The 26,216-nt window shown below is 38.4% G+C and overlaps 2 protein-coding genes across 2 annotated transcripts; one reads left to right on the forward strand and one right to left on the reverse strand.

Annotated features, from left to right (window-relative positions):
- The first annotated feature begins 5,366 nt into the window (after positions 1-5,366).
- On the forward strand, positions 5,367-6,313 carry LOC125359669 (olfactory receptor 10J1-like). Its single transcript, XM_048357511.1, has one exon. The coding sequence runs from the start codon at positions 5,367-5,369 to the stop codon at positions 6,297-6,299; it is 933 nt and encodes a 310-aa protein (XP_048213468.1). The 3' UTR covers positions 6,300-6,313.
- Positions 6,314-9,040: 2,727 nt separating this feature from the next.
- Positions 9,041-12,279, reverse strand: LOC125360164 (mucosal pentraxin-like). The gene is made up of 2 exons (XM_048358199.1): positions 12,216-12,279; positions 9,041-9,636 (listed from the first exon to the last, which is right to left on the reverse strand). The coding sequence occupies exons 1-2, from the start codon at positions 12,277-12,279 to the stop codon at positions 9,041-9,043; spliced, it is 660 nt and encodes a 219-aa protein (XP_048214156.1).
- Positions 12,280-26,216: the final 13,937 nt, after the last annotated feature.

Genomic DNA, 26,216 nt, shown 5'->3' on the forward strand with positions numbered 1-26,216 from the left:
AGCACACACACACACACACACACACACACACACACACACACACACACACACACACACACACTTTCTCCAGTGCAGTGGAAGAAGGAGGAAGGATGTCACAAACATAAGACATCTCATGAGTAAGGCCATGCATCTTGCCAAACATGTTGAAATATACAGTACAACCTGTCATCACTGCTACTATCCACATCCACAATCGTCAAAGAGTTGTCAGTTCCCAAATGCCAACAGTGCCACTGTTTGAGAAACAGTAGTCTAGAGGAAAAGAGACTTTAAAGACTTACCAATTAAATGCAATGTGTGGATGAAGCTGGATCCAAAGCATAGTGTAATGTAATCCTATTTTATGAACGAAAATTGTAATGTAGAAAAAATGTTTATTGATGTGAGAAGGATTCACAATATATTAAGAGAAAAGCCCAAATAGATGCAAAGAAATGTGTATAGCATGCTCTCATATTGTTCTAAGAGAAAGGGGAGAACTGGAGGCCTGACTCAGGTGGTAGAGCACCAGATAGAAGAGAAAAAGGAGAGGGGCTACTGTCTTAAGTCAAATTTTTTTGTTACTATAGCAGAGTATGAAAGACTGGATCTTTTGTTTTTTCTTAAAGGTTTATTTAGCTTGCACTTCCAGATCTGGGGAATTTCAAGAACATGGTGCCAGCATCTGGTGAGGGCCTTCATACTTCATCATAATGTAAGAAAGGACCTTAGAGGGCAAAACAGTAAACGGGTGTTAGTTCTGGTCTCCTTTCCCCTCCTTACAAGGTCCAGAATACCATCATGAGTTTCCATCCTATTGACCTAACTTAAAACATTAGTTATCTTCCAAAGGCTCCACCAATAAATGCCATTAATATGAGACTCAGTTATCAGCACATGAAGTTTGAAGGACCCATTCAAACTCTAGCAGCTTCAAAAGTAATAATGGTCCCTGGTGTTGTTTTCTTTTCCATAAATCCAAATTGATGTCCTTGTAAACCAGTACACTTGTGTAATATCATAAGAAAACAGTATTTAAAATATTTACCAAAATGTTGGTGATGGTTGATTCCTGTTAGTGATAATAAGTGACTTATTTCCCTTTCTTTGTATTTTCTGTGCCCAATATGCATTCGTTTTCAAAATCAGAGAGGAAATAATGTTGTTCCAAAAGTAAAATGCTTCACCTGGACAGAAAAATTTCACAGCCTTTTATGGGGAGAGCTGAGGCAGCTCAACAGCTTGGGGTGAGGGTCAAAATGAAGCAGAAACTAAATTTCTTAGGAATCTATACTGTTTCACCCTGTCCAGATCAGAGCATGAACAAAGGTAGTCTTCCGCCCTTTTCAAGTGTAAGATGGGTGGATCTCATCCAAATGGGACAGTAAGGCTAGGATGTTCATCAGTGAGATACTGGCTGAAGATTGAAGCTGGACAGAAGACACCTTTAACCCAGATCACCATTTGCTTGTTTGCCCTGATCTTACTTATTCAAAAAAAGTTCTTAGAAAGCTAGGTGCTTTTTAATTCTGAGATTAAAATGCAGTGTCTTTCCTTGGTAGTTTATACAGTACTCATAATTTACTTAGATACTTGTCACATTGATAGCTGAAACCCAAACAATTTCCCCAAATCAGTAAACAAATGAAAGCATCTCTTTCATCAGTTACCAAAGTTCCTAATGAAGCCCATGAGACTAGCTCTTGGTTTGCATCATTTTTACCTGTAAGTATCAGAGGAATTTTCAATAGGATGGTCCCAGGAGATTTAGGGCACAGGGTTTGACTCCTTTTCGGAGAAAATAAACAAAAAAAAAATAAACAAAATAAGCTGAAATTTTCAGCTTAAAAATTGCTGCTCCTCCCCCAGCTCCCTCACGGGGCCAGTCTCTAGGCCGTGGGCTCACGAAGTCCAGGAGTCCATTGGTTCCTATTGGGTTGGAGAAGGATTACAAGGTAGAATGATGTGGGAGGTGAGAAGTAGCCAGGAGACAGATGTCACAGCAGAAGAAAGTAACATAGTCTAAGAATTAAAGGTAATCAAGGGTAGAATTCATAACAGGACTTCTGTATAATGGAATCGTATGCATAATGGAATTATATGCATCACTGGAAATAAAAGGAGTAAGATATATAGTATTGTTACAGAAAGTATTAAAGATGTAATCGTCAGTGGGAAAAAAATAAGAAACCTATACATGAATCGGTATGTACAGTCTAATTCCATTTGTATAACACAGAAATGACATAGGAATAGGTATGGTCAAATGTAGAAAACTTCTAGCCAGCATAAATAACAACAAAACCAAAATCATTATTTCTAGACCAGGGAATGTGAAAGAAGGAGAAAACTGGGTTTTCTGTGTATGCTCTTCTGTTTGGTTGATTCCTCCCCACACTGACTATGAGCACTTTTATAATCTGAAAAGTCTGGTTTGGATTTTCTATGTAAATTTAGTATTTTACCAAAAAAAAAAAAAGAGAAGATTATACTAACTTGTAAGGTAATGAATTTGTAATCACCAGAGGCACTGATGCAGAATTTGGGGGGCTATTTTGGGGGATTGCTGTGCTTTTAAAATTGCCTCCCTATCCAGAGCCCTGCCATTTGGTTCTATGTGATGGGGTCAAAACTACGACGCACAGACTTTCTTTTTCAACATGCTTCCAATGCGAAAGACTTACATAATAAAATGAAAAAGATTAACTTCTTGCCTAGAATTGGTTTCTAGGTCTAGGAAGAAAATCACTTCTCTAGAAGAAAATATTTTGAAGTGTTTATTTTATTTTATTTTTAGGGACGCAGAGGCATGTGAGGCCAAACAGGGAACAGAAATTGGAATTAAATAAACTCTGCTTTCTCTGTGACTGGGATTCCCCAGAAAGAGGCTGACATTTTGCTTTGACTGTCCCCATCCCCCACTTTCCTTAGCACTCATCTGCTTCTGTCATCCTTTTCCTGAGGGATGATGAGACAGGCAACAGAAGTGCAGAGATGCCTCTGCTCAATCCATCTTTTCCATAACTGAACATATGTATTTATTTTCATCCCCCAAGTATAGGCAGAATTGATATTCCAGTTACCTAAATATTTGTTTTTACCTTGTTCAGCAATATATCATATCTTGGATATACGGGAGTGGTAAAGGCTCTCTTATCCTCACATCTGCAAGGAAAATTAGCACCGATTTGGCTTTATACTTTCCTTCATATTGGAAAACGGTATTGGATTTTTCTCTTCTTCAGAATCTTAGGAAGGATTTCCAAAATTTGCTTTCAAGTACTTGCCTCCATTCCCACGTTTGTAATATAATAGCCTAAGTCCTGGCTAATAGTATCTGGTTAATCATGACATTTTACTTTAATTTGTAAATTTTTAATATTGAAATGTTATTCATCTTGGTTGCTGAGGGTTTTTGTTGTGGTTGTTGTTGTTTTCCACTAAATTTTGTGTCTGTGATAAGTGTCTCACTTGCCAATTTAAACTGCTGGAACTCTCTATAGTCTTTCATTTTACTAGTTACAAACTTTAAAAACTTGAAGTTTATTTCCCCTGGATCTGGACCTTGGGTACTCAAAATTTTTATATACTGCCTTTTCAGAGACTTTCATCTTCTCATGAATTACACTGCCAGCCCTCCTTTCTCCAAGGTAAATTAACATACTATTTGCTCCTTTTCTCTCAGCCCTTGAGCTAATGATGTATTTCCACCTTGGAGAAATATCTGCAATTTTGTTTTTGTGTTCATGAGGGAATAATTAAGTATGAAAATCTGTATTACATAGAGAACATAAAGGAAAAATTATGTTCAGATTCCCCACATATTACTCTGAAAATTATTTTTAGCATTTTGATATACTAACTTCTTAAATGGCCTTTTTGCCATTAAATGTTTCTTTCCTTTGATAATTACTTCTTTGCTTTCCTTTTTTTTTCTTCTTATTTTTTGCCAAACTGTAGTCCATGGTCTACATAGCTACCTACCTTCCTTCTATCATATTTTTCCATGTCAGCTTTTCATAAAGTTATGATGGCCACTTAGCTATTCTAACATGGATATGTTAGAGTTAATTTCATTATTCCTTTATTAACTTACATTATTTCTGGTCTCCACTCTTGAAAATAAATACCAAGAAAAGGTTTTCATACATACATGCCTTAAAATAGGCAACTGGAACTCAAAATATTAAAGTCACAGGAATGGGTAGAGGACACTTACATACTAATACTCCATCAACTGATCTAGATATAACATTACTAAACCTTTTCACTTGTCCTGAATTTTTCCCATATTTTCCTTTTTATCCCAGTGTGTAATTTCATTCAAAATGAAGAGAAAATAAATTACTTCTCAGTAAAACAGAAAAACGTCTTCTTTCTTATCTATTTTGTGGTCATGATGCTTCTTAGGTAATGGTGGTATAAGACAAACCACTCTAGCACTAGAACTAAAATGTGAAATGTATTATATGGAATATCTTTTGTATAAATGCCAAAAGATGCTATGAGACTATGAGGATGATAATTAAACCAGCTTTGAAAATGAGAGCTTTGTGATTCTCAGTAACTCCTCAGAGAATAAAGGTAAGAAACTAAGTTTCTCCACAGCTACCAAGTTTATAATTCCAAAGAAATTAGGAAATAAAATTTAGTAATGGGGCAAACTACCTGTGAACTTTCAGTTCAAAGCACAGGCTAGAAAATGCATGACATTTCACACTGCCCCAAAACAAGAAACTGGATCATGCTTAGTTAGCAGCATGGCTTGGACTTAGAGGCTGGGTTCCATCCTGAGATTTTCTGAGGAACAGGATGCTTGAGTTGAGTATTGAAGAAACAGGATCATTTCCTTTTGAAAAAAAATGTGGAGACTGTCAGGCATTTGCAGCTGCTGAATAGTTTGGAAAATGGTTCATAAAATACACAGACAAGCATAGAAAACAAGCACATATGATGTTGGAAGAGACGTTGTTTTGTTTGCCAACCCAGAGAGGAAGATTATTAAGAAGATAATCAAAACTCTGATTTCAACACATTTCTCTGAAATATGAATCTATAATATTAAGAAGTTCTTTCCAAGTTTCCCTTTAACATCTACAGCCCAAATCACCAGGCCATCTTTTCCACACTTGCCCTGGGTGTCTTCTTTTCTTCCACCTGGTGCCATCCCTGTTTGTTCTTCCATAACTTTATGCATGGTCTATTTAGGTTGTGTCCTGAATGTTTTGCTGGCTTTTACCGGTAGAGAAACCAATTCCCTTATTAATTTGGCATTATCAAGGAATACACTTCTTGTCACTTCTTTCTCCTAGAATCCCCTGCTCAAAGCACTGATGTGTTCTGATTGATTGGCTTAAGTCTACTATTTCTGGATGTTCTACTCAATGAAGAGAGAGAATGACACACTGGTGAGTGAGTTTCTTTTCCAAAGTTTCTCCAGCTTTCATGAACACAAACTTACCCTCTTTGTGCTATTTCTTACTTTGTACCTTTTAACTCTGACTGGAAATGTCATCATTGTGACAATCATCAGCATTGATCATCACCTTCATACTCCCATGTACTTCTTTCTTAGCATGCTTTCTACTTCAGAGACTGTATACACATTAGTGATCGTCCCACAGATGCTTGCCAGCCTTGTAGGTTCAAGCCAAACCATCTCCTTGGCTGGATGTGCCACCCAGATGTTCTTCTTTATCACTCTGGCTATCAACAACTGCTTTCTGCTCACAGCAATGGGGTATGACCGCTATGTGGCCATCTGTAATCCTTTGAGGTACATGGTCATTATGAACAAGAGGGTGTGTATTCAGCTAGTGTGGGGGGCCTGTAGCATTGGGCTGTTGGTTGCCATCATTCAGATTTCGTCTGTGTTCAGGCTGCCATTTTGTGGTAGGGAGGTGGCACATTATTTCTGTGATATCCGTCCGGTTATGAAACTCTCCTGTGCTGATACCAGTCTACATGACCTAATTAATTTCTTCATCAGTTCACTGGTTATTGTGGTGCCTATGGGTTTGGTTTTCATCTCTTACATCCTCATCATCTCCACCATCCTCAAGATTGCCTCTGCTGAGGGGCGGAAGAAGGCATTTGCAACTTGTGCCTCCCACCTCACTGTGGTCATCATCCACTATGGCTGTGCCTCCATTGCCTACCTAAAGCCGAAGTCAGAGAACACGAGGGATCAGGACCAGCTGATCTCAGTGACTTATACCATCTTTACCCCGCTTCTTAACCCAGTGGTGTATACTTTGAGGAACAAGGAGGTCAAGGATGCCCTTTGCCGTGTTATTAGCAAAAAATCTCTTGCCTAGAATCTTTGGCAGTTGGCTGTCAGCACATTCTCCTGATCTGAAGTTTCAGTTATCTGTGGACAGCTGTGTTCTAAAATATTAAGTGGCAAGTTCCAGAAACATAGAATTCCTGCTTTCAATTGTGCACATCTCTGAGCAGCATAGTGAAATCTAGCATGGTCCTGCTTTATATCACATGAGACATAATTCATCCCTTTGTCCAGGGTATCTATGTTGTGTATGCTATCCACCCATTGGTATACATGATATAAATTAAACTTTCTAAGTGCAATGTATGGTGGGTAGGTTAAACAGCATATAGGCAGGTCAGTACTACCTATAGTTTTATACACCCCTGGCAATCTTGGAACATATCTGCCACAGATAAAGAGACCTACCATATCATCTACCATAGTGCAGCTGGTTCTTTGCCTAATCTAAAAAGTGATAGATCTTATCATTTGTCCTCTACCCAGAGTGCACTGCAAAACTTGGTGGTATGATTGCATAAAGGAATTCCACTTGGATGTATTAAAGGTTAACTTCTTAATTTGATTTCTAAAAGAAATATTAACTTTTTTAATCTTGTGGTGATGGGTGTTAAACTCCATTGCCTTATGCATGTGGGACAAGTGTTCTGACAATGAGTTATAGCTACACCATCTTGGTTTTAATAATCAGTCTCTTAGGTCGCCTACTAGTCTCACCGGCTACCACTAGAGTGGTGACTAGATGCCACTCACTCAAAGGGAAGTGGGTAGAAATCATAAGCAAAGGGGTACCTCATTGACATTGAGTGGTTTATGGCAGAGAATAGGGCTGCACAGTGACTGTAATGGGTAGAAAGATCAACCCAAATGTCAGGAAGATCAAGGAGGATGTGGTTGGTACACAGGATGTTTCGGGAACACAATGAAAACTACCTTTTCACACTCATCATTTCCTTCTTTGGGGAGTGACAAGGCTAACAGACCCTGACACTCCATAAGAAATATCAGCATCTCTAAACATTCTCACCTGCCTTAGAGACTCATAAATATTTCCCCCAATTTTGTTGAGGTTCACATAAGAACTGCTCCCTCATGAAGTCTGGATTTACTTTCAGTGTTTGTAAACAACTTGGCCACATCTTGCTCTGAATTACCTATTTTTGCTTTCTAGGATAGGTTATATTATATTTAAGACCATAGCAATAGCCAAAGATATTTTAAAATTAATTTTATTAATACCCTGAGTATTAACTTTGGCTGTTTCAGATACAAAAATTAGCCTATGACGTTTCCTTCTTGTATATACAGAACATGACCTGATACTCATGTTTTCTTACCTCTTTCATTGTAACATTGATGATCTTGTATTGTGTGAATTTTTAGGTACTTAATTTAAACTTTAGATTTGAATGCTTTTCCATGCAAGAGTCTGAGAGTTTGCAGACTCTTATCACCTTAAACTTATGTTGCTTTTTTATGAAAAAAAATTGAGATTTGGAAATTATATGGGAAGGAGGGAGAAAAAAGTCACACATTTGCCAAAAGTTTTCTCGTCTACAAAAGAATGATGGAAAAAAATCTATCTCCTATCTACCATGATTGCCCAAGTATCTCTGTTGAAAATAAGTTGGGGCCTAGGAATCCCTGGTGGGAAAACAGACAAGAAAGGAAATTTGCATTGATGGGGGCCTAAAAGAATAAAAGATTTTGATTCCTCAGAACAGCTTTACTTCTAAGAGAACAACTTTGAGAGTGGGTATGAAGAGGAATCTCTGGGGCTTAACTTTGCCTTTATTTGTGATTCTCTAAGGCTAACTCTGATTTTTCTGAGATGGTACAGGGAAACACTTTCACAACTTTGCTCTTAAGAAAGCCCCTTTTGAGACTTTCCTTTTGGAAGTCCCACACTCTAAAATAACGCATTTATAAGATCTTGTCCCAGAAGACACATCATTTTTATAGGTTGTTGAATCTTCCACAGGTGCACAGAATTCTGCAAGATTGTCGACAGGTGGAGAGAGGAAGTATAGTCGAATGCAGTCACAATATTCAATGTCCATATGTGAAAAGGGAACCAGGTAAATTGAGGAGATGGATGGCGGTTGAGAGGTGGGTGAGAATGATGAAAAGGGAGATACTAATCAAGATTTATTGCACCCCAAAACTGACATGTTGGCTGGGCGCTGGTGGCATGATCACACCTATAAGCCTAGCTACTCAGGAGGCTGAGATATGAGGACGGCAGTTTGAAGCCAACCTGAGCAAGAAAATCCATGAAACACTTATCACCCCCCCAAAAAAAAAAAACTACTTAGGAAAAGCTGGAAGTGATGCTGTGGCTCAAGTGGCAGAGCTCTGGCCTTAAGAAAAATAATCTCAGGGACAGCACCCAGGCCCTGAGTTCAAGTCCCAGTAACAGCACACACACACACACACACACACACACACACACACACACACACACACACACACACACTGAACTGAAACCTCTTTGTACAACTAAAGATAAATAAATAAATTGGTGTCCAGTACTAAAAGTGTGCTTCCCCTGAGTTGTTATAGGTTTGTGCTGAGAACAATTATGATACCACTCATCCAAAGTTACTTTTTTGTAACAATAATTAGTAGGTATCAAAGGCCTTTGCATTGATATTTATTTTTCAAAAAATGCAGATTGCACCATCTTAAAGAGCCAGAATAAAATTCAATTGACTTAATCTTGGAGCTTATGTGATTATCACTGAACATGGTGCATGATGGAGAGAATGAAGCCTAAACCCACAGCTTGGGCTTAGTCACCACATAGCTACTTTCTTCGTTACTCAGGGCCTGCCAGTTCAGGATGTTACCACTGTAACACCATTCACACATCTCTGTCAGGGGCAGAACATGGTCCCATAACAACACCTCCCATATCTCCCCAACAAAGGATTGTTTTGCCTCAAAACGACCCCCAAAGGAATCCTGCTCTTGTCCCAAGATGATCTTTGCTTGGGCCCCCACTGAATACCCCTTCCTCAAACCCTTTCTCCCACAGGGCTTCCCATTCACCCAGAATTCAGCAATCCCAGAGGCAGATTCCCAGCTCACACAGACATGGACAGGGATATAAGGAGTCACTGGGGCTTTGAAAGTGACATCCAAATTCCCAATAGTCAGTATGTACTCTCCCATTTTGTTAACAAAGAGAAGCAGCCCGTTGTCCCTGGATGGAGTGCTGTAGGAGAAGAGGCTGTATGGGCAGATGTGGTCTGTGAAGGCCTTCAGACACAAGGTGAAGTTGTGCAGAGGCTTCCTCACCAGAGGCATCAGGGATACGTGGGCAGTAGCTGATTCTTGAGGGAAAATAAATACCTTCCCTGTCATGTCTGGAGAAAAGACAATGCGATTAAAAAACAATTCTATCAACTCTGTGGTTTGGTTTGCTCCTACTGTGGACTGCAACTGCCTCCTGACAGTATATATAGTATACTGATAGAGCTCCCCTAACGGCATTACCTCAATAACTATGAGCCCAAATGCCAGTATTAAAGGCATGTTTGGGTTAAGTTGTCTTGTTATGAAAGTAAATTAAGGAGGTCCATTATCAACTCCACCTACACCTGCTTTACTGACTTCTACTGGATAAAAGAGGAAAGGCCAGTCACAGAAAATGAAACAGAGCCAACTTGCTGGCTGATCATTAGGAATAATGCACATCCCTCTCCAAATTCTCCCACCATTGACCAGACCCTGAGATGTCTCCTAGGGAACACTGATGGCTAGGGTTAGATATATTTGGAAGTACTGGAGTTTGAACTCAGAGACTATTGTTTATTTGGCTTGATTACTTGGGGGTACTCTATCAACTTGAGGGATACCTCCCTCCAACCTTGTTCTCTTTTGGAGATGGAATCTTCACAGACACTTATGATCAGGCTAGCTTTAAATTCTAGTCCTCCAGATCTCAGTCTTCCTGACTATCTGGGTGGGATCACAGGCATGACTCACTGATACTCCATTAGATAGAACTTTCATGGCTTATCTTAAGCCTTGGCTTCACTCTGATGGTCCAACACTCACAGTTAGCACAAAGCCTGAGACACAAAACAGTGTGCCACAGTGTGCAAACCACCTAGCTCTGACCCTTCCAGGACCCTTCCATACCCTCCAGCCCTCTCCCTTTGGCAGTTTCCTGCATTCAAGGGCAAGACTAGGATTCTGTTTCCTTGGCAGCAACATACAAACACAGAATTACTTATCATTGACTTATTGTTTCCTCTAAAGGCCCACAAGAAAATAGGAGAGTGTAATCCTTATAAAAACCCATTCTTTTTCTTGCTTAAAAAGTAAATTTAACAAATACTATATGCTGGAAAATAAATTAGAGAATTATAACTAACTGAATCAAGGGAGACATAGCCTAGAAATCATATGAAGTCTTGAAGTGAGCTAGTTTTGCTTCATTGTAGGAAATGGAAAAACAGCATGAATTCCCATTTCCTTAGGTACTGGCTTGTTTAAAAAAACCTAGACAAAGAATAGGAACACAGCACAGAGCACTTAGAGAGAGGTGGGGGGTGGAGGGAGTCAGACAACAGGAGGAAGAGAGAGAGAGACAGAGAAAGAGACAGAGGGAAGGAGAGAGAATTCCAAACTTTCACTGATACAAAGGAGAATTAGGAGGCTCAATTATGCCCTGTGATCTAATTACCTCCTGCTGGGTAGCCTAGTCATTATATGAACCTGTTGCAAAATAGAACCACTAGCCAGAAAATGAGATGTTGGATAACTTATTACTGATAATAATAAAATAGAGAAGTAAAAGTCTCAAAGTTGAGATGAAGTTGTCCTTAGTGGATGTAAGAAAAAGCGGAAGCCAAGGGGAGTATCAAACACTAAAGCTGTTCGCTGGTTATAAAAAGCTAATATTGCAAAACATCAGTACATTTTTGCCTGTCACTGAACTCACCCTTTAGAACAACTCTTTGCTAGCTAGATGTTGTTTGTGATTCCACTGTACAGATGGAGAAATTGAGGCTCAGAGTTCAACCACTTCACAAGGCTCCTTTAATTGTCTAGGAGAAAATCTGCAGTCCAACCCCTTTCTAAGATCTCTTACTTCCTCTCATGTTACCCAGATGAAGTGCTTAAGAAGGATCAGGAGCTCCCACTCCAACTTGTTTATCAGCTTTCTTTTCTAGAAAAGATCAACTTTCCCATCCCTTTTTATCCTTACTGGCATTGGTGTTCCCATATAATGAATAAAGGCCTTTCTCCTGTCTCTAGTCCTGGGACTTCCTTCTATCAGGCATATCTTTATCTATCAACATCTGTGGTGGTTCAAAACTACATCCTAAAATAATTTTCTCTGTAGGTATGGGCGGACTCACATCTAAGGAATAGAATACAGCAGGAACGAGGGATGTGATTTTTAAGCTCTAGCTATGCAAAGGCTGTGGCTCTTCTGTTGCACACTTTCTCTCTTGGCAAGAGAAGTCAGCTGCAAGTCATGAGCTGCTCTGCAGAAAAGGCAAGAAAGCTAAAAGGGGGTTGTAGCCAATAGGCACTAAGAAACTGAGGCCCTCAGCCAAACACACTGTCAAGAGGTGATACTGACTAACCACACAAGTGGTTTTGAGAGCAGATCCTCCCTTCCTGCAGCCTTGAGAGGAGACTATAGCCCTGCTCCACGGACTGCAAACTCAGGAGAGACGTTTAATCTGCAGCATCAGCTCAGCCTCATGCTGTGTTCTGACCCACAGAAAAATATGAGCCAGTAAATGTTTGTTGTTTCAAGCTGCTAAGTTTTGAGGTCAAATCTCAGACTGCAATAGGTCACTTTGACACCACCTCTGATTCATACCTTCCTGAACAGAAGGTATTTTTGTGGTGGACACAGCAAAAGGCACCACACCCTGTTCCCTCAGAGACCTGGAAGAATTTCCCAGCTGGGCTCCAGACCTACCTGCTTGTGTCATGACCCCTGCAAGGACAGAGAGGAGCAGGGTCCCCACAAAGAGCTTCTCCATCCCTATCTCCTTGGCCTTCCCCTGTAAGGAGAGGTAGCAGTAGTCATCTCAGTAGAGAATGCTCACTATTTGGCTTTTTATATTTCACTCATAGAGGCAAGGCCCTCTGTCCCAACAATAGGAGGTGAAGTTATAAATGGTAACTATTAACTGAGCCAAGTGATCATTTTAAAAGTAACCTGTTTACTTTTTGATCTATAGTTTCCATTTGAGATCTGTCTTGTCTCTTTCAATGATTCTATTTATTTCCTTCTAAGTTGTCCTGTTCATCTTTCTCTCCCCTGCCATGCGGGAAAGAGTTACTCTGTCCTGCTGAAAGGACTTTAACTACCTTCTATGCTAAGTAAATTCTGGCAGTGGGCTCCAGTTTGAATCTTAAGTGTTCCCTAAAGGCCAATGTGTTAAATGCTTGTTCCCCAGATTGGTGCTATTGGCTGGTGATGGAAACCTTCAAGAGATGGGGCCCAGTGGGAGGCTTTAGGCCATTGTGGAGCCTGGGGCTAGAAAATGCCCCAGAAGGGGACTGTAGGATGCCAATCTCTTCTTCTTTCTCTTTGTTTGCAGGCTGCTACAAGGTTAGCAGTTTGCTCCACAACCTGCACAGATATTCAGTCTCTCTGCCATTCAGCTTTATCAGGGCCCCAAAACAGCAAAACAGTTTCATTATGGGATAGAACCGCTGAAACTATGAACCCCAATAAACCTTTCCTCTTTTTAAATTGATAATCCTATGCATTCTCTCATAGTAATAGAAAACTGATTAGCACACATTCTATTGTCAGGACTATGCTATATGATGAGCATACTTCATCTGCTTGAGGAAGCATTCCGCACCCAACAAGGTTTGAGATATGATCAGTAGAACATTTGCTGACTAAAGTAGTTGTGGAGTTCCACAGAGCTGTGAAATGAAAACTCCTTGGCTGTGGCAGAGTGTAGATCAAGTTCTTGTGGTCTTGGTGATGACATTGCTAACATCTCTAGAAAGGAACTCTCATTTGCTGGGTGTTTGAGTGGCTCTCTTCCCAGGGAATCTAACCATTATCAGGAAATAGAGGGTTCTTGTAAGGTGTCCAGGAAGTTGTCTCAATAAGACACCGACTAATGCTCAGGCTCCAGGAACAGTCTAGCTATTCTATGACCCAAATCTATGATTTATAAACCTATTTTTATTGTCATCCACTGTCTGTTTCTTCATCGCCAGTAAAATTTGTTGAGATTTGCTTTATTGATTCTCCCCTTGTTACACATCACAGATTGTAAGATTCTAAAATCCATGTGAATCAGGTATGGTATGTTTTCTACCACAGTTCAATCTCCTGTACCAATCACTGTGGTTAAACTTGTAGTATAAGCTTTAAGACTATCTAGGGAATGAATTGCTGTGGAGTTTCTAGGTTAATGAGAAGCACTAACGGAAACTGTATGAGTTAAGGCTTTCAGTTGCAAACAACAAAAGCCACTATGGTTGTGGCAGTCTATTTTTCCTTAATTATGCTGTGCAGCAAGCCACATTAAAATTCAGTTTTTAAAAACAACAAATATTTATTTTATTTATGAGTCTGTGCAGTCGTGATTTGGCTTAGTGATTCTTTTGGTCTCAGTTAGGTGATTAGCAAATGAGTAAGTTGTTGAACAATAATAGCATATGAGTCAGAATAAGGCTGACTAGAATTACAGCATGCTAAGATCTTGGAATTATTCGTGTAACTTTAGATTGTCCTAAATTGATCTTGCTTTCTCAGTCTATGAATGCTAAAATGACATGTTATATCATAGTGCCATCTAACATGAATTCCCTAAGGAATTTTGAAAATAATTCTTGCAGTCTATTTTTTGCACAATACAAAATTATTTTCACAAAATACATTACTTTGTGTCAATATGTTACAACTTTTAAATCTGATGTTGGTTTTATCAGTGTTTAATTACACCCATAATACATGTCTAAAAAGGCAAATTTGACTTATCTACGTTAAGTAAATGCTTTACATTATTGAACTAAGTTTAAATTAGTTATGAAAAAAGGACATAATTGATGGACCCATTCAAAATGATACTTTATATATCATATTTAATTCAGTGATAAAAATCTACATTAAAATGAAGATTGAAATGACTTTACTATATGCAAAAATATATAACACTTGATTTTGATTTTTTCTGACATAGACTAGAAATAACTTTTATTTTTAAATTTTTATTTTAATTTGTATTATCTTTAAGTACTTATTCACAGGGATTTCAATTCAACATGGGAATTTATGAACACAATGCATCTTGATCAGGGTCACAACTTCCATTATGTTTTGTTCATTCTTTTAAAATCATGCTTAGTTTTCAAATGCTTACTTTCCCAGTATTTGATTGTTAAAAACATCTCAATGTCCTATAGAATATTTTGTGGATTAGGGTATTTCTGTCTATAATATGAATAATTTTTAAAGGATGCATGCACAAATTGAAAACAATACATATATACACTATATAATACAATGTATGTTACCATATGTAATATATAGTGCATATATACTATATATATGTTTTATATACTTAATATACATAGTAGTTATGTATACTTTAGTGTGTATATATACTATATACTTATATACAAAGTATAAAAACTTTTATATATATATAGAGAGAGAGAGTGTGTGTAGGGGGTCAGAAGGAATAACAAGAATGCATTTCTGACTACATCCTTAAATATTACTGCCTATAGAAAAATATAGGAACAACTGTGACCAATATGGCATAGTAAATTTATTTCTTATCTACCTTTTATTAATGTAGGCTTTTCAGTTACTATCTTTAATTTCAAAGTTAATTTTTGCGTGAGTTTCTCATGTTTCAATATGAATGTTTCTCCTGATCTATAAATTTAACCAATGACTTATGAATATATATTAATCAAATGCATGGTTATGAGTAAAAACCATGTAAAACAGTAGAATGGTCAAAAATCACCCCTCATCTTGCAATGATAAACTCTCGGAGTTTAACAAAACAGAATAAACCAACAAAAAAAAAACCACACAAGGTCTTCCCTTTGCCTACATGTCAAGCCTATAGTTGGCCTATGAAATGAAAGGTATCTGTTTTCTGAGGAGACACCCATTCTTTTTTTTTTTTGTCAGTCGTGGGCCTTGGACTCTGGGCCTGAGCACTGTCCCTGGCTTCTTCCAGCTCAAGGCTAGCACTACTGCCACTTGAGCCACAGCGCCGCTTCTGGCCGTTTTCTGGATATGTGGTGCTGGGGAATCGAACCTAGGGCCTCGTGTATCCGAGGCAGGCACTCTTGCCGCTAGGCTATATCCCCAGCCCCGAGACACCCATTCTTTATCTTTCCACATTGTCCTAAGACCTGGAAAATAAATAATAAAAGTATTAAAGGCACAGGGCCTGTTTCATAGTTTGACATGTTACATTCTCTCTTAGAAAATCATTAATGGAACATGAGGCATTAAAGAAGGGAGGACCATCACTCATCCTGAAGCAAGTGCTCAAGGAGGAAAATCACTTTCATTCATTTCTGTTTGTGTTTTTATCATTTGCATCTGACCCCTGTGATCTGGGGTAGGGGAGAAGAGTTGGTCTGTGAAAGAACAGTAGGCAAATGGTAGACATGTCCCTGGCCAGGAGTGCCATGGGCCCTGAGAAGGGCTCTTCCTGTCCATATTAACCTGGCAGAAAGGTTTGGGGGTGGGGTGGGGCTCTCAGCTTAGAAAAGTTTAGGCATTTACATTGGAAGGATTTTTGTGGAGGAAGATAATTAGAATGGGGATAGAGAGGTGTGGTGGAAAATGGGAGGAATGATTTTGTGATAGCAGAAGGGTAAAACAGCTTGATGGTTGGAGACCACGTTTCCAAAAAAATAGAAATAAAAATTGAAGATGCTATGGGGAAGAAAATACTCCTTTATAACTGTGTGACCCTCAGGAAGTTTTATACTTCCATAACCCTGTTTTTCATTACTAAACAAATGATTTTAAAAATACTACCTATAGTTATTATAAATATTGTATAAGATTATAAAATTAGATATTTAAAACCTATGCAAATGCTCATAGTTAAAATGTTTAATGAAAAATTTAAATTTCTATACTACTACACAGGATTGAGGGCTCTCTTTTCTCCTAATAGGTTTCTGAAAACAATCATATTTTCTGTATGTGTGACTTCTGATCAAAGGAGATTCTATACAGAAACCATTAATGATAAAGAAAAATAACTGAGATGTTCTGAAAATCCAATTTATGATCTGGTTGGGGAGGTAAAGAAAGAAGACCTGAGCCAGGCACCAGTGAATTGCACCTGTAATCCTTGCTTCTCTTCTAGGTAAGCCGAGTCAGGAGGATTGTGGCTCCAGACCAGCGTGAAGAGTCCATGAGACTTCATGTGAAGAGATGTAGGGGAGCATGCCAGTCTTCCAAGATATGATGAAAAGCAAGAAAAATGAGGATCATGGTCCAGATATACACCTGGGCGCAAATAGAGCCTATTTCAAAAATAACTAGTGCAAAAAAAAAGGGGGATGGAGATAGAACTCAGTGGTAGAACACCTGTCTAGCAAGCATGAAACCATGCATGAGCTCAAACATTAGTACTGCCAGCAATGATCACAGGAGTGACACTGATGGAGATGCATTGTACTCATCAACTAGTATGTTGAATTGAGACCTCTTAAGCTTATTAATGAAAAAAATAGTAAATCAGTAAGAAAAAAAGATCTTGGTCCATCCTTATATGTGGAATATCTTTAAGAAACTTATCATGAATAGGGCTGGGGAATTTGGCTATTCATACGTAGAGGAATGAAATTAGCCCCTTATCTTACACCCTACATAAAAATCAACCCCAAATGGATTAAAGATCTAAATGTAAGACTTGACACTATAAAAATTCTAGAACAAGTCATAAGAGAAAAGCTCCTCAATATTGGCCATGCCAATTAATTATTTTTTATCAAACACTAAAATGGATAACAAAAGCAAAACAAAGCAAATGGGGCTGCCACAAACAAACAGAAAACTTTGTTTAGACCAGAAAGAATCAAGAAAATGAAAAAAGTGGCTCATGAAGTGAGGGAAAGTATTTGCAAACCATACATCTGATAAAGAGCTGATATGCAAAATATATCAGAAGCTCAGTAGCAAGCAAACAAATAACCTCATTAAAAACTTGGCAAAGGATGTGAATAGACATTCTTCCAAAGATGACAGAAAAGTGGGCCACAGACATGAGAACCACAGAGATGTTCAATATGGCTGAATATCAGGAAAATAAAAATCAAAACCACAGTTCATATCATCTCATGCTCAATAAGAAGGTTCATAATAATGACCACCCACCAAAAAGATAAGCATTGAAGAGCATATGGAGAAAGGGAATCAATCCTTGTACACTGAGGGTGGGGATGTAAATTAGTACAGCCATTATGGAAAAAAGCAACAAAGTTCCACAAAAAAAAAATTAAAAACAAAACTTCCATCTGATGCAGCAGTCCCTTTCTCTGTATATATTCAAGGGAAATAAAAACATCTCCAAAAGTTACCTGCCCTCTTGGTTATCCAAGCTATCAAAATTATCTGTTGACAGATGAAGGATTTATTGAGTTACCTTCCCTTCTCCCACCCCCCGCATGTGTACATGGGAATATTATTCAGCCTTAACAAAGGAGATTGTCCTGTGCAGAAGTCTTGCAAGACATTATACTAAGTGAAATAAATTAGATACATAAATAGTTGATGTCATTTTTTTTCCTGGCAGTACCAAGTTTTGAACTCAAGGCCTTATGCTTGTTAGGCAGGCACTCTACCACTTAAGCCACACTACTAGATCCGAATTTCATTTATAGGTAGAGTCTTAAAATGAACTATATACACACACGTGTGTGTGTGTGTGTGTGTATAAATACAAAGAGAGTAGAATGGTGGTTACTGGGGCAGACAGGAGAAAATCACAGAGCACAAAATTGCATATGGATGATAAGTAAGTCTGAGCTCTTATTACAACAGGAAGCTGTACTTAATATTATGTTGTATACTGAAAATTTTCAGAGAGTAGATATTAAATGCTTTAGTCACACTCAAACACATACACAAAAGACACAATTATGGATGGTGATGAATAAGTTACATTATTTACCTGTAGAAATTATTTCACTATGCATGCGTGTATCAAATCATTTCATCAACCTTCAATTTGTACTATAAAACAATGGAACTTCTGGGGATGTGATTCATGGCTGGAGTGTTTGTCTAACATAGCAAGGGCCTGGGTTTGATCCCCAACAGAGCAAAGCAAAACCCACAAATAAACAATAATGAAAAGATTTGGCACCAGTGGCTCATGCCTCTGCCTAGCTACTCAGGATATGGAGACTGGAAGAACTACAGTCTGAGGCCAGTACTGGGAGAAAGAGTTCATGAGACCCCCATCTCAAATAACAGCTGAACATAGTCATGTGTGCCTGTCATCCTAGCTACGGCTAGGAAGTGCAAATAAGACCATAAATAAGGCCAACCTGCTTAAAGAATGAACCCCAAAATTATCAGAATCAAAAGAATTGGAGGCATGACTCAAGTGATAGTGAATCTGCCTAGCAACCAGAAATCCCTGAGTTCAAACCTTAGTGCCACCAAAGAAAGGATGAGAAAGGGGGAAAAACAATTCAAGTAGAGAGGCTAAGAGCATGCACCTTCTATATTACATGCATTATGTTTTCAGCCCTTCCTCTGACTTTAAATGAGATACGGCATTTTGTATCTCTGTGTCCATTTTCTTCTTTGTTAAGTAGAACAACTACAGCTTTTCAAAAAATACCTTAATATCTCATCTTAGTAAGAGACAAGTCAAAAGTCTCCCTGGAAACTGGACACGCTTCTTCACACGTGTAATGCCAGCACCCAAGGACACTGAGGCATGAGGAGTGCTAAAATTTGAGGCTAACCTTGGTTCTGAGCGAGAGCTGGTGTAGAAAAGAAAAAAAATCTCACTAGCTGTACTTCACTGGGAAGATAACATTTTGGTTTTGAAAAATTACAGCTAAAGGGATCCTTCAATCATGTCTGACAAGAAGATTTTATTCCCTCTATTACTTCTAAACAAAATAAGCAGCAAAATACATAATGATTCACTCCTGCCTCTGCCTTCGATGAGGCTAAGGCTGTGAGAAGTGCCATCAGCCTGTGAGATGACAGCTTCAGGCATGTTGAACCCATGAAGTTAGGCTCTTCACTCGTGAACATGAAAGAGTCAGGATAGTAGGAAGCCAGCATGGGAAGCAGTCTGTTCAAGTCTTCTACTTCTCAGCCAAAAAGGAATGAGAGAGGTGTGGGAGAATTCATTCATGGTCCAATAGAAAAACTGATAACAAATTTCTTTAACACCAGCCACATCCTATCATCCAGGGAAAAGTTTTTCTGACACAAAAATGAACTGCTCAGGGACTAGGTATCCCTGGAGAAAAAGTGGTCAGATGGGGCCCCACAAACTTCATTCATTACACTGAATAAAACATCCTTCTTTTTAATGACACTGGAGTTTGAGTATACAGACCAAATAAGCAAGTTAAGGAAAATAATTTACAAGATGTTTAATTCCTCTATCATATATAAGTACGATAACAAACCTTTTTAGGTCCTATGTAAACTGCATTATGTAATAAAATCTACATGAAAATAATCAGAAATTAACATATGGTCAATATAAAGTTGGTAGGACAGGCTTTATCTTATCTCTTCTCTATAGATATTGGCTATATGCCCTGATTCTAGGGAAATTTGACTCAATAACCCCACCTGTGGATAAAGCCTGTTATACAATACCCCATATTTATATAGAGAATATGTATCTGGATATTGATACTCTAAATAGATGTATCTATCTAAATAGATGTTTTATCTTTTTTAGAGAAATATATAAGTACTTCACTCACCTTTTACTTGTTTCTTTGTTAGGTGTAAAACTTCTTCACATATCCTGGATAATAGCCCAACATTATATTGTGATACATTATTCACAAACATTTTCATATTAAAGCTGTCTTTTCACTCCCTTGATAGTGTTCTTTGGTATTCAAATGTTTTAATTGATGGCATTCAAGTTATTTACTTTTCCTTTTGTGCATGTCTATAAATTTAATGCCAAATCCAACATGCAAAAAACTCTCCTTATTCCTTATTTTTAAAGTTGTACAGTTTTAACTTTTACATTATGTCTTTGATCATTTCAAGTTAATGTTTGTATATGGCTGTGTTGACACTTTCTGTTGATATAGCTGAACATCACAGATTAACTTCAAAGGCTAGGAATTTATGGCTCTGAAATGCTGAAGAGAGCAGGTGCGAGGGCTAGTCTCTGCCCAGCTTCTGTGAGGGCCTTCTTACTGGATCATGGCCTGGAGACAGCATTGCATGGTAAGACACTCAGAGAGCACTCACTCAGTTTTACAACAAAGCCTCACCCAGATTCTCAGGAACTTCAGAAGGACATTCCAACCATGATTATGTTAAGGGTAAAACTTCATTCTTTTTCAGGTAGATACCCAATTTTCCCTGTTGTGGAAGACACTATCCTTTCTCTTGATAAGTTCTTACATATGCAGGACCATCTGGTACTCTCTTCCACTAGTCTCCATGTTGTCCTTAGTCCTCATATGTCTGTCACACCAAATTTCCAAATAATGCTATCTTCTTTTGAATTTCTTTTCTTTTTTCTTTTTTTGTCTTTTTTTTGCCAGTCCTGGGGCTTGGACTCAAGGCCTGAGCACTGTCCCTAGCTTATTTTTGCTCAAGGCTAGTACTCCACCACTTGAGCCACAGCTCCACTTCTGGCTTTTTCTATATATGTGGTGCTAAGGAATTGAACCCAGGGCTTCATGTATATGAGACAAGCACTTTTACCACTAGGCCATATTCCCAGCACTATCTTCTTTTATTTGCTTCATATCTTCCTTCTGATATGTCCTCTCTATCCTCTCTTATCACACTCACCTCTTCTCCATGTTCTTCTTTCATTCTTCCTTCCTTCCTTTCTTCTCCCCCTTTCCTCCCTTTTTCCTTGTCTACCTTTAGTAGTAATTTTTGAGACATGAAGTCATTACAGACATGACAGTTAACTGTAAGTACTTTAGAGTACAATTTCCTTCCTCCTTCTTTCCTTCTTCCCTCCCTCCCTCCCTTCCTTCCTCTTTCTTTTGCTTGAACTCCGGGACTGGGCACTGTCCCTGAGGTCTTTTGCTCAAGGCTAGTGCTCTACCATATAAGCCACAGCTCCACTTCCAACTTTTTGTGATTAATTGAAGGTAAGAGTCTCATAGACTTCTCCTGCCTGGACTGGCTTCAAATTGCAATCCTCATATCTCAGGCTCCTCAGTAGCTAGGATTTCAGGTATGAGTCACCAGTGCCCCGCAATGTGCAATTTCTTAAAAGTGAAGAAATTCTGTTAATGCATTTTCAGTAGGGATGCTATCATCCCTACAGGGGCAAAAATTGCTGCTATGCACAAAAAGTCTCAGGTATTACAATGTTCTATGGCCTGCCAAAGCTCAACCCTACCTAATAAAAATTTTAATTCTTAGTATGTAATTTCTTTTACAGGAAGAAATTAATTTCATCTAAATACCACTTAATCTCCTTGGAGAGTCAATAATGAAAAATAGTTTGGAAATATCCTCTTATGTAATCACACAATAACTTCTCAAATCAGGAAATTAATATTGATATAATGGTCTAATATAACCTGCAGACTCTTTTTTTTTTTAACATTTCAACAGTTTTCCCATTCGTATCAAAAGAAATACAAACTAAAACCCCAGATCTTTGGGGACATGCTACTGCAGTGGTTCTTTGCAATTTTTCTTCTAGAGTAGTTCCCCAATCATTCATTGTATTTCATGACACTGGTGTTTCAAAGAGTATACATAAACTAGATGTTTTGTAGTGTTTCTTTGCTTACATTTACATGATGGGTCTTTAAGACCAGATTGTGTCCCTTTGGCAGGAATTTTGTTTTTAGCTGCGTATTTTTCTTCCTTTATTGAGATTAAGTAACTACATAAATTTCACAGTACACATTTTAACCTTCCCAATCATGGACATCATCATTCTAATCTACAAAGCTTATGAACTCTATGAACATTAACAATAAAACAACTACTTCCAGATTGGGTGATATGTACAGTTCTTTCCTTCTGCTTAGTATCAACCGTTCCCTCTTTTTCTCTCATTTCCTCCCTCTCATCACTGCCCTTGAGTTTCTTAGTTCACTTTCATCAATGCCCATTGCAGCTGTTGGGCCCCTCTGCTGTGTGTGTGTGTGTGTGTGTGTGTGTGTGTGTGTGTGTGTGTGTGTTTTACCCCCTTTCCACTCATTCTGTGCCCTCCTTCCAGCTTCCATCAAATGTGCACATGTATACACCATATGTGAGGTAAAGAATATAGAGTCCTCTAAAAACTATAAGACAAATTAGGAAGAGGTCCTTTGTTTCCTTAGGATTCTTTTCAGGCTATGTATTATTTTATGTACATATGAAGTCATGCTTGGGTTTTACTATTTGATGCTTTTCTCCCAAGACTGTCCTTTTTTGGTCTCACCGTGTGTTGGCATATTGAGTCCTGTTTACTTTGTCATATCTCATTGTGTTTTAGATCTAACACCGCATATCAGGGAAACCATGCACCATTTGTCTCTCTAGAAGTATACTTCTTAGCTTTCCTTCCCTCAGATAGAAACATGAGTCCAAGAACTAGGAATTCGTAGAAAAGATGATAAGGGCAGAGTTCTATAATAATCAGCATTTGACCCTTGCCATCACACATCACTTTGTAAAGAACTGATTCATTCTTTTTGGTCTTTGGGAAAATAATAATTCAATAAGTCTTAATATCTACAATGAGTCTTAATATCTACTATCTACAAAATAGACAGTAAAAACAGTACATATATCAGAGAGCTGTTGTAAACACTTAAATGTGATCACAAACAAAAAATTCCCAGAGCAGACCTTAGCATTTCCTAAGAGTTAAATGAGTACTTTTTTAATTTTACAGGTATTTTATTTTTAGTTATTTACATTTAATTTTAAGAAGATAAGTTTAGTGAGATTTCTCCTTTTAAAATTTTATTTATTTATTATCTTTAAGTAGTTTGCAAAGGAGTTTCCATTTAGCAAAGCAGTTTATGAATACAATGCATTTGATCAATGTCACCCCTTTGAACATTCTCTCCCCCACCTATCCTTTCCCTTACTCTTCTTACTTTTGTAAGCTACACATTGACTTCTTCACCACATTCTCCCCCTCTTTTCCTCTTCATTCTTCTCCACCTTTCCGTTTGACCTCACCTCATCCCTTTTACGTACTCACTTGTAGGTGTTTATTTTGTTGAACCTTGTCTTTGCCTTCCTAAGGAATTAACACTATTGGAGTGTTCCCTTGATTCTAACATATTTTAGTTAATACATTTGTATACACTTGCATACCACCCAGTTTATAAACTAAATCCAGCTTCCATATATTAGGGGTGGTGGTGCATCCTTTGTTTCTCTGGGTCTGACTTACTTTTTTCTCCAGATCTTACCATTTCTTTACAAATTCTTTCTAAGGGATGAATAAGATAACATTGAGTGTATGTGCCACATTTTCTTGATCCACTCGTCCACTGAGGAGCATCTGGGCTTATTCCCAGCATTGTTCGTCATAATTTTTAAAGAAAAGACTGGCTAATTTGTTGTTTTTAAAAGCCAATCATTAAATAATGTTTTTTAAAGTAAGACCAATTGTGGGGCTCAGCCCCGGGGTAGGCTGTTCACCTGTCATGTGCTGAGCCACTGTGCTGAATCTTCAGCAATGAACAAAAACAACAACAGAAGAAAAGCAAGACAAGGATGTCAAGGAAGTTGACAATAGAACTCGTATTAGTTCTATTCCAGCTCTTACAATTTTTCATTTGTCATTATTTTGTTCATTCAAATTAGTATATACAATAGTTTTTTTTTTCTAAAGTGCACCTGAGTGATCTGGGTTAGGCCAACTTAGAAGATGGTTTCATTCTATTATAATTAAGTTTGCAGAGCTGGCTGAGCCGCAGGTGAACGAGGAAGAGCTTACAGCGTTAAGATTCTGGCTGGGCTCAAAGTGGATTTACTGAGTAGCTAATGAGACTTAAGCTTCTCTCTCATTTGCACAAACCTTTTATAAGGAACCATCTTCTTTCATTCTAGCTAAAGATTTATTTTCATGCTTTCAAGCCCTAAATCCATACCTTGTTGGATACCTGTTCAGAGAACTGAAGTCAAACTCTAGTCGACCTATTTTATTTGAGGAGGGAAAACAAAAAAATTCTCTTTTATCTCAGGCTCTTGTCTCCGAATTTTATGATGTAACATATAGAAAATAAAACATAAAAGCATAAAAAACAGTGCCATTTAAAACAATTGCTTTGGTGACTATTCTCTTCTTTCTGGAGCAAATGGTCTTTTCCATGGTGTCACAGTGGTTTTGGTTTGTAGAAGGATTAATAAGCACGGAGATTTTAAATTGCTCTGCATAAAAACTAACCTGATTATGGCAATCCTCTGGAACAGAGAAGTGGATAGAGAAGAAGGTGCTGAGAGAAATTAGGGAATGTGACATACACCACAACCTATGGAGAAAGGCAGTACAATGGGCAATTGTAATGAAGGCAGATGGTTGAAGAACTTAAAGCATTATCAGATTAGCATTGTAAAAATTTGCAGTATGGGCTTTTAAGAAAGGATTTCTCCATTCACCACAGCTATAAATTCTAGTATTAAGAGTTAAGAAAAGACAATAGGCAGCCAGGCACCAGTGGCTTACAACTGTGCTCCTATCTACTCAGGAGGCTGAGATCTAAGAATCACAGTCCCAAGGCAGCCCAGGCAGGTAAGGCCATGAGATTCTTTTTTTTTTTTTTTGGCCAGTCCTGGGCCTTGGACTCAGGGCCTGAGCACTGTCCCTGGCTTCTTCCCGCTCAAGGCTAGCACTCTGCCACTTGAGCCACAGCGCCGCTTCTGGCCGTTTTCTGTATATGTGGTGCTGGGGAATCGAACCTAGGGCCTCGTGTATCCGAGGCAGGCACTCTTGCCACTAGGCTATATCCCCAGCCCCATGAGATTCTTATCTCCAATAAGCTACTCAGAGAAAGCCAGAAGTGGCACCCTGGCTCAAGTGGTAGAACACTAGCCTTCAGCAAAAGAAGCTCAGGGACAGTGACCAGGCCCTGAGTTCAAGCCACAGACCTGAAAAGAAAAAAACACAAAGACAATAGGCACAGGAAGCAAGAGAAAAGGAAGTGAAAGGGATTCAAGAAATCAAAGACATGCATAAAATTAATTCTAATAAATTTTCCAAAATTAGAAGATGCTTTTAGACTCCAAGGGTATATTGAGCCCAACATACATGTGGTATGATTTTATGTACAAAGAATCAGCAGAAATATACAAGCAGAATTGTGTGTAGAAAACATTGAAATTATCTTCTTTGAAGTATTAGGAGGGAAGAACCTTGTAATTCTCAACCTTTGTATGTTCATCATTGGTCTTCCTTTGGGGCAAGTCAGAAAGTGGTCCCCAGAATGGAAAGACAGAAGGGCAGTAGAAGGTGAATCAAGTTAGGACTTGAGGGCTTTGGTTCAGGAACTTATCTCTTCAACAATCCTCAGTGACTCTGGGCAAATAGTTTCTTTTTGTAATTTTTTTACTCACAAACTCTTCAAAACACTCAAACAGTTTAGGACTGGACCCCTTCTGTTTCTCTTATACAATTCCAGTTTTGTTTGTTTTGCCTTGGGAAGGTGGTCTATTATTTCTCAGTCATCAATAAGTGGTTTGAATGATAGTTATGGCTTAGGGGCTACATATAATGCTATCATTTCCTTTGCCATTTACTCAGTATTGTTGTGCGCATCTCCT

The sequence above is a fragment of the Perognathus longimembris genome, chromosome 11 (assembly GCF_023159225.1).
Source record: "Perognathus longimembris pacificus isolate PPM17 chromosome 11, ASM2315922v1, whole genome shotgun sequence".
Lineage (NCBI taxonomy): Eukaryota > Metazoa > Chordata > Mammalia > Rodentia > Heteromyidae > Perognathus > Perognathus longimembris.

Coding starts and splice junctions, on each gene's coding strand:
- LOC125359669 (XM_048357511.1), top strand. CDS start 5,367: ATGAAGAGAGAGAATGACACACTGGTGAGTGAGTTTCTTTTCCAAAGT.
- LOC125360164 (XM_048358199.1), bottom strand. CDS start 12,279: ATGGAGAAGCTCTTTGTGGGGACCCTGCTCCTCTCTGTCCTTGCAGGG. Junction 9,637..12,215: donor AGGGGTCATGACACAAGCAG/GTAGGTCTGGAG, acceptor TCTTTTCTCCAG/ACATGACAGGGAAGGTATTT.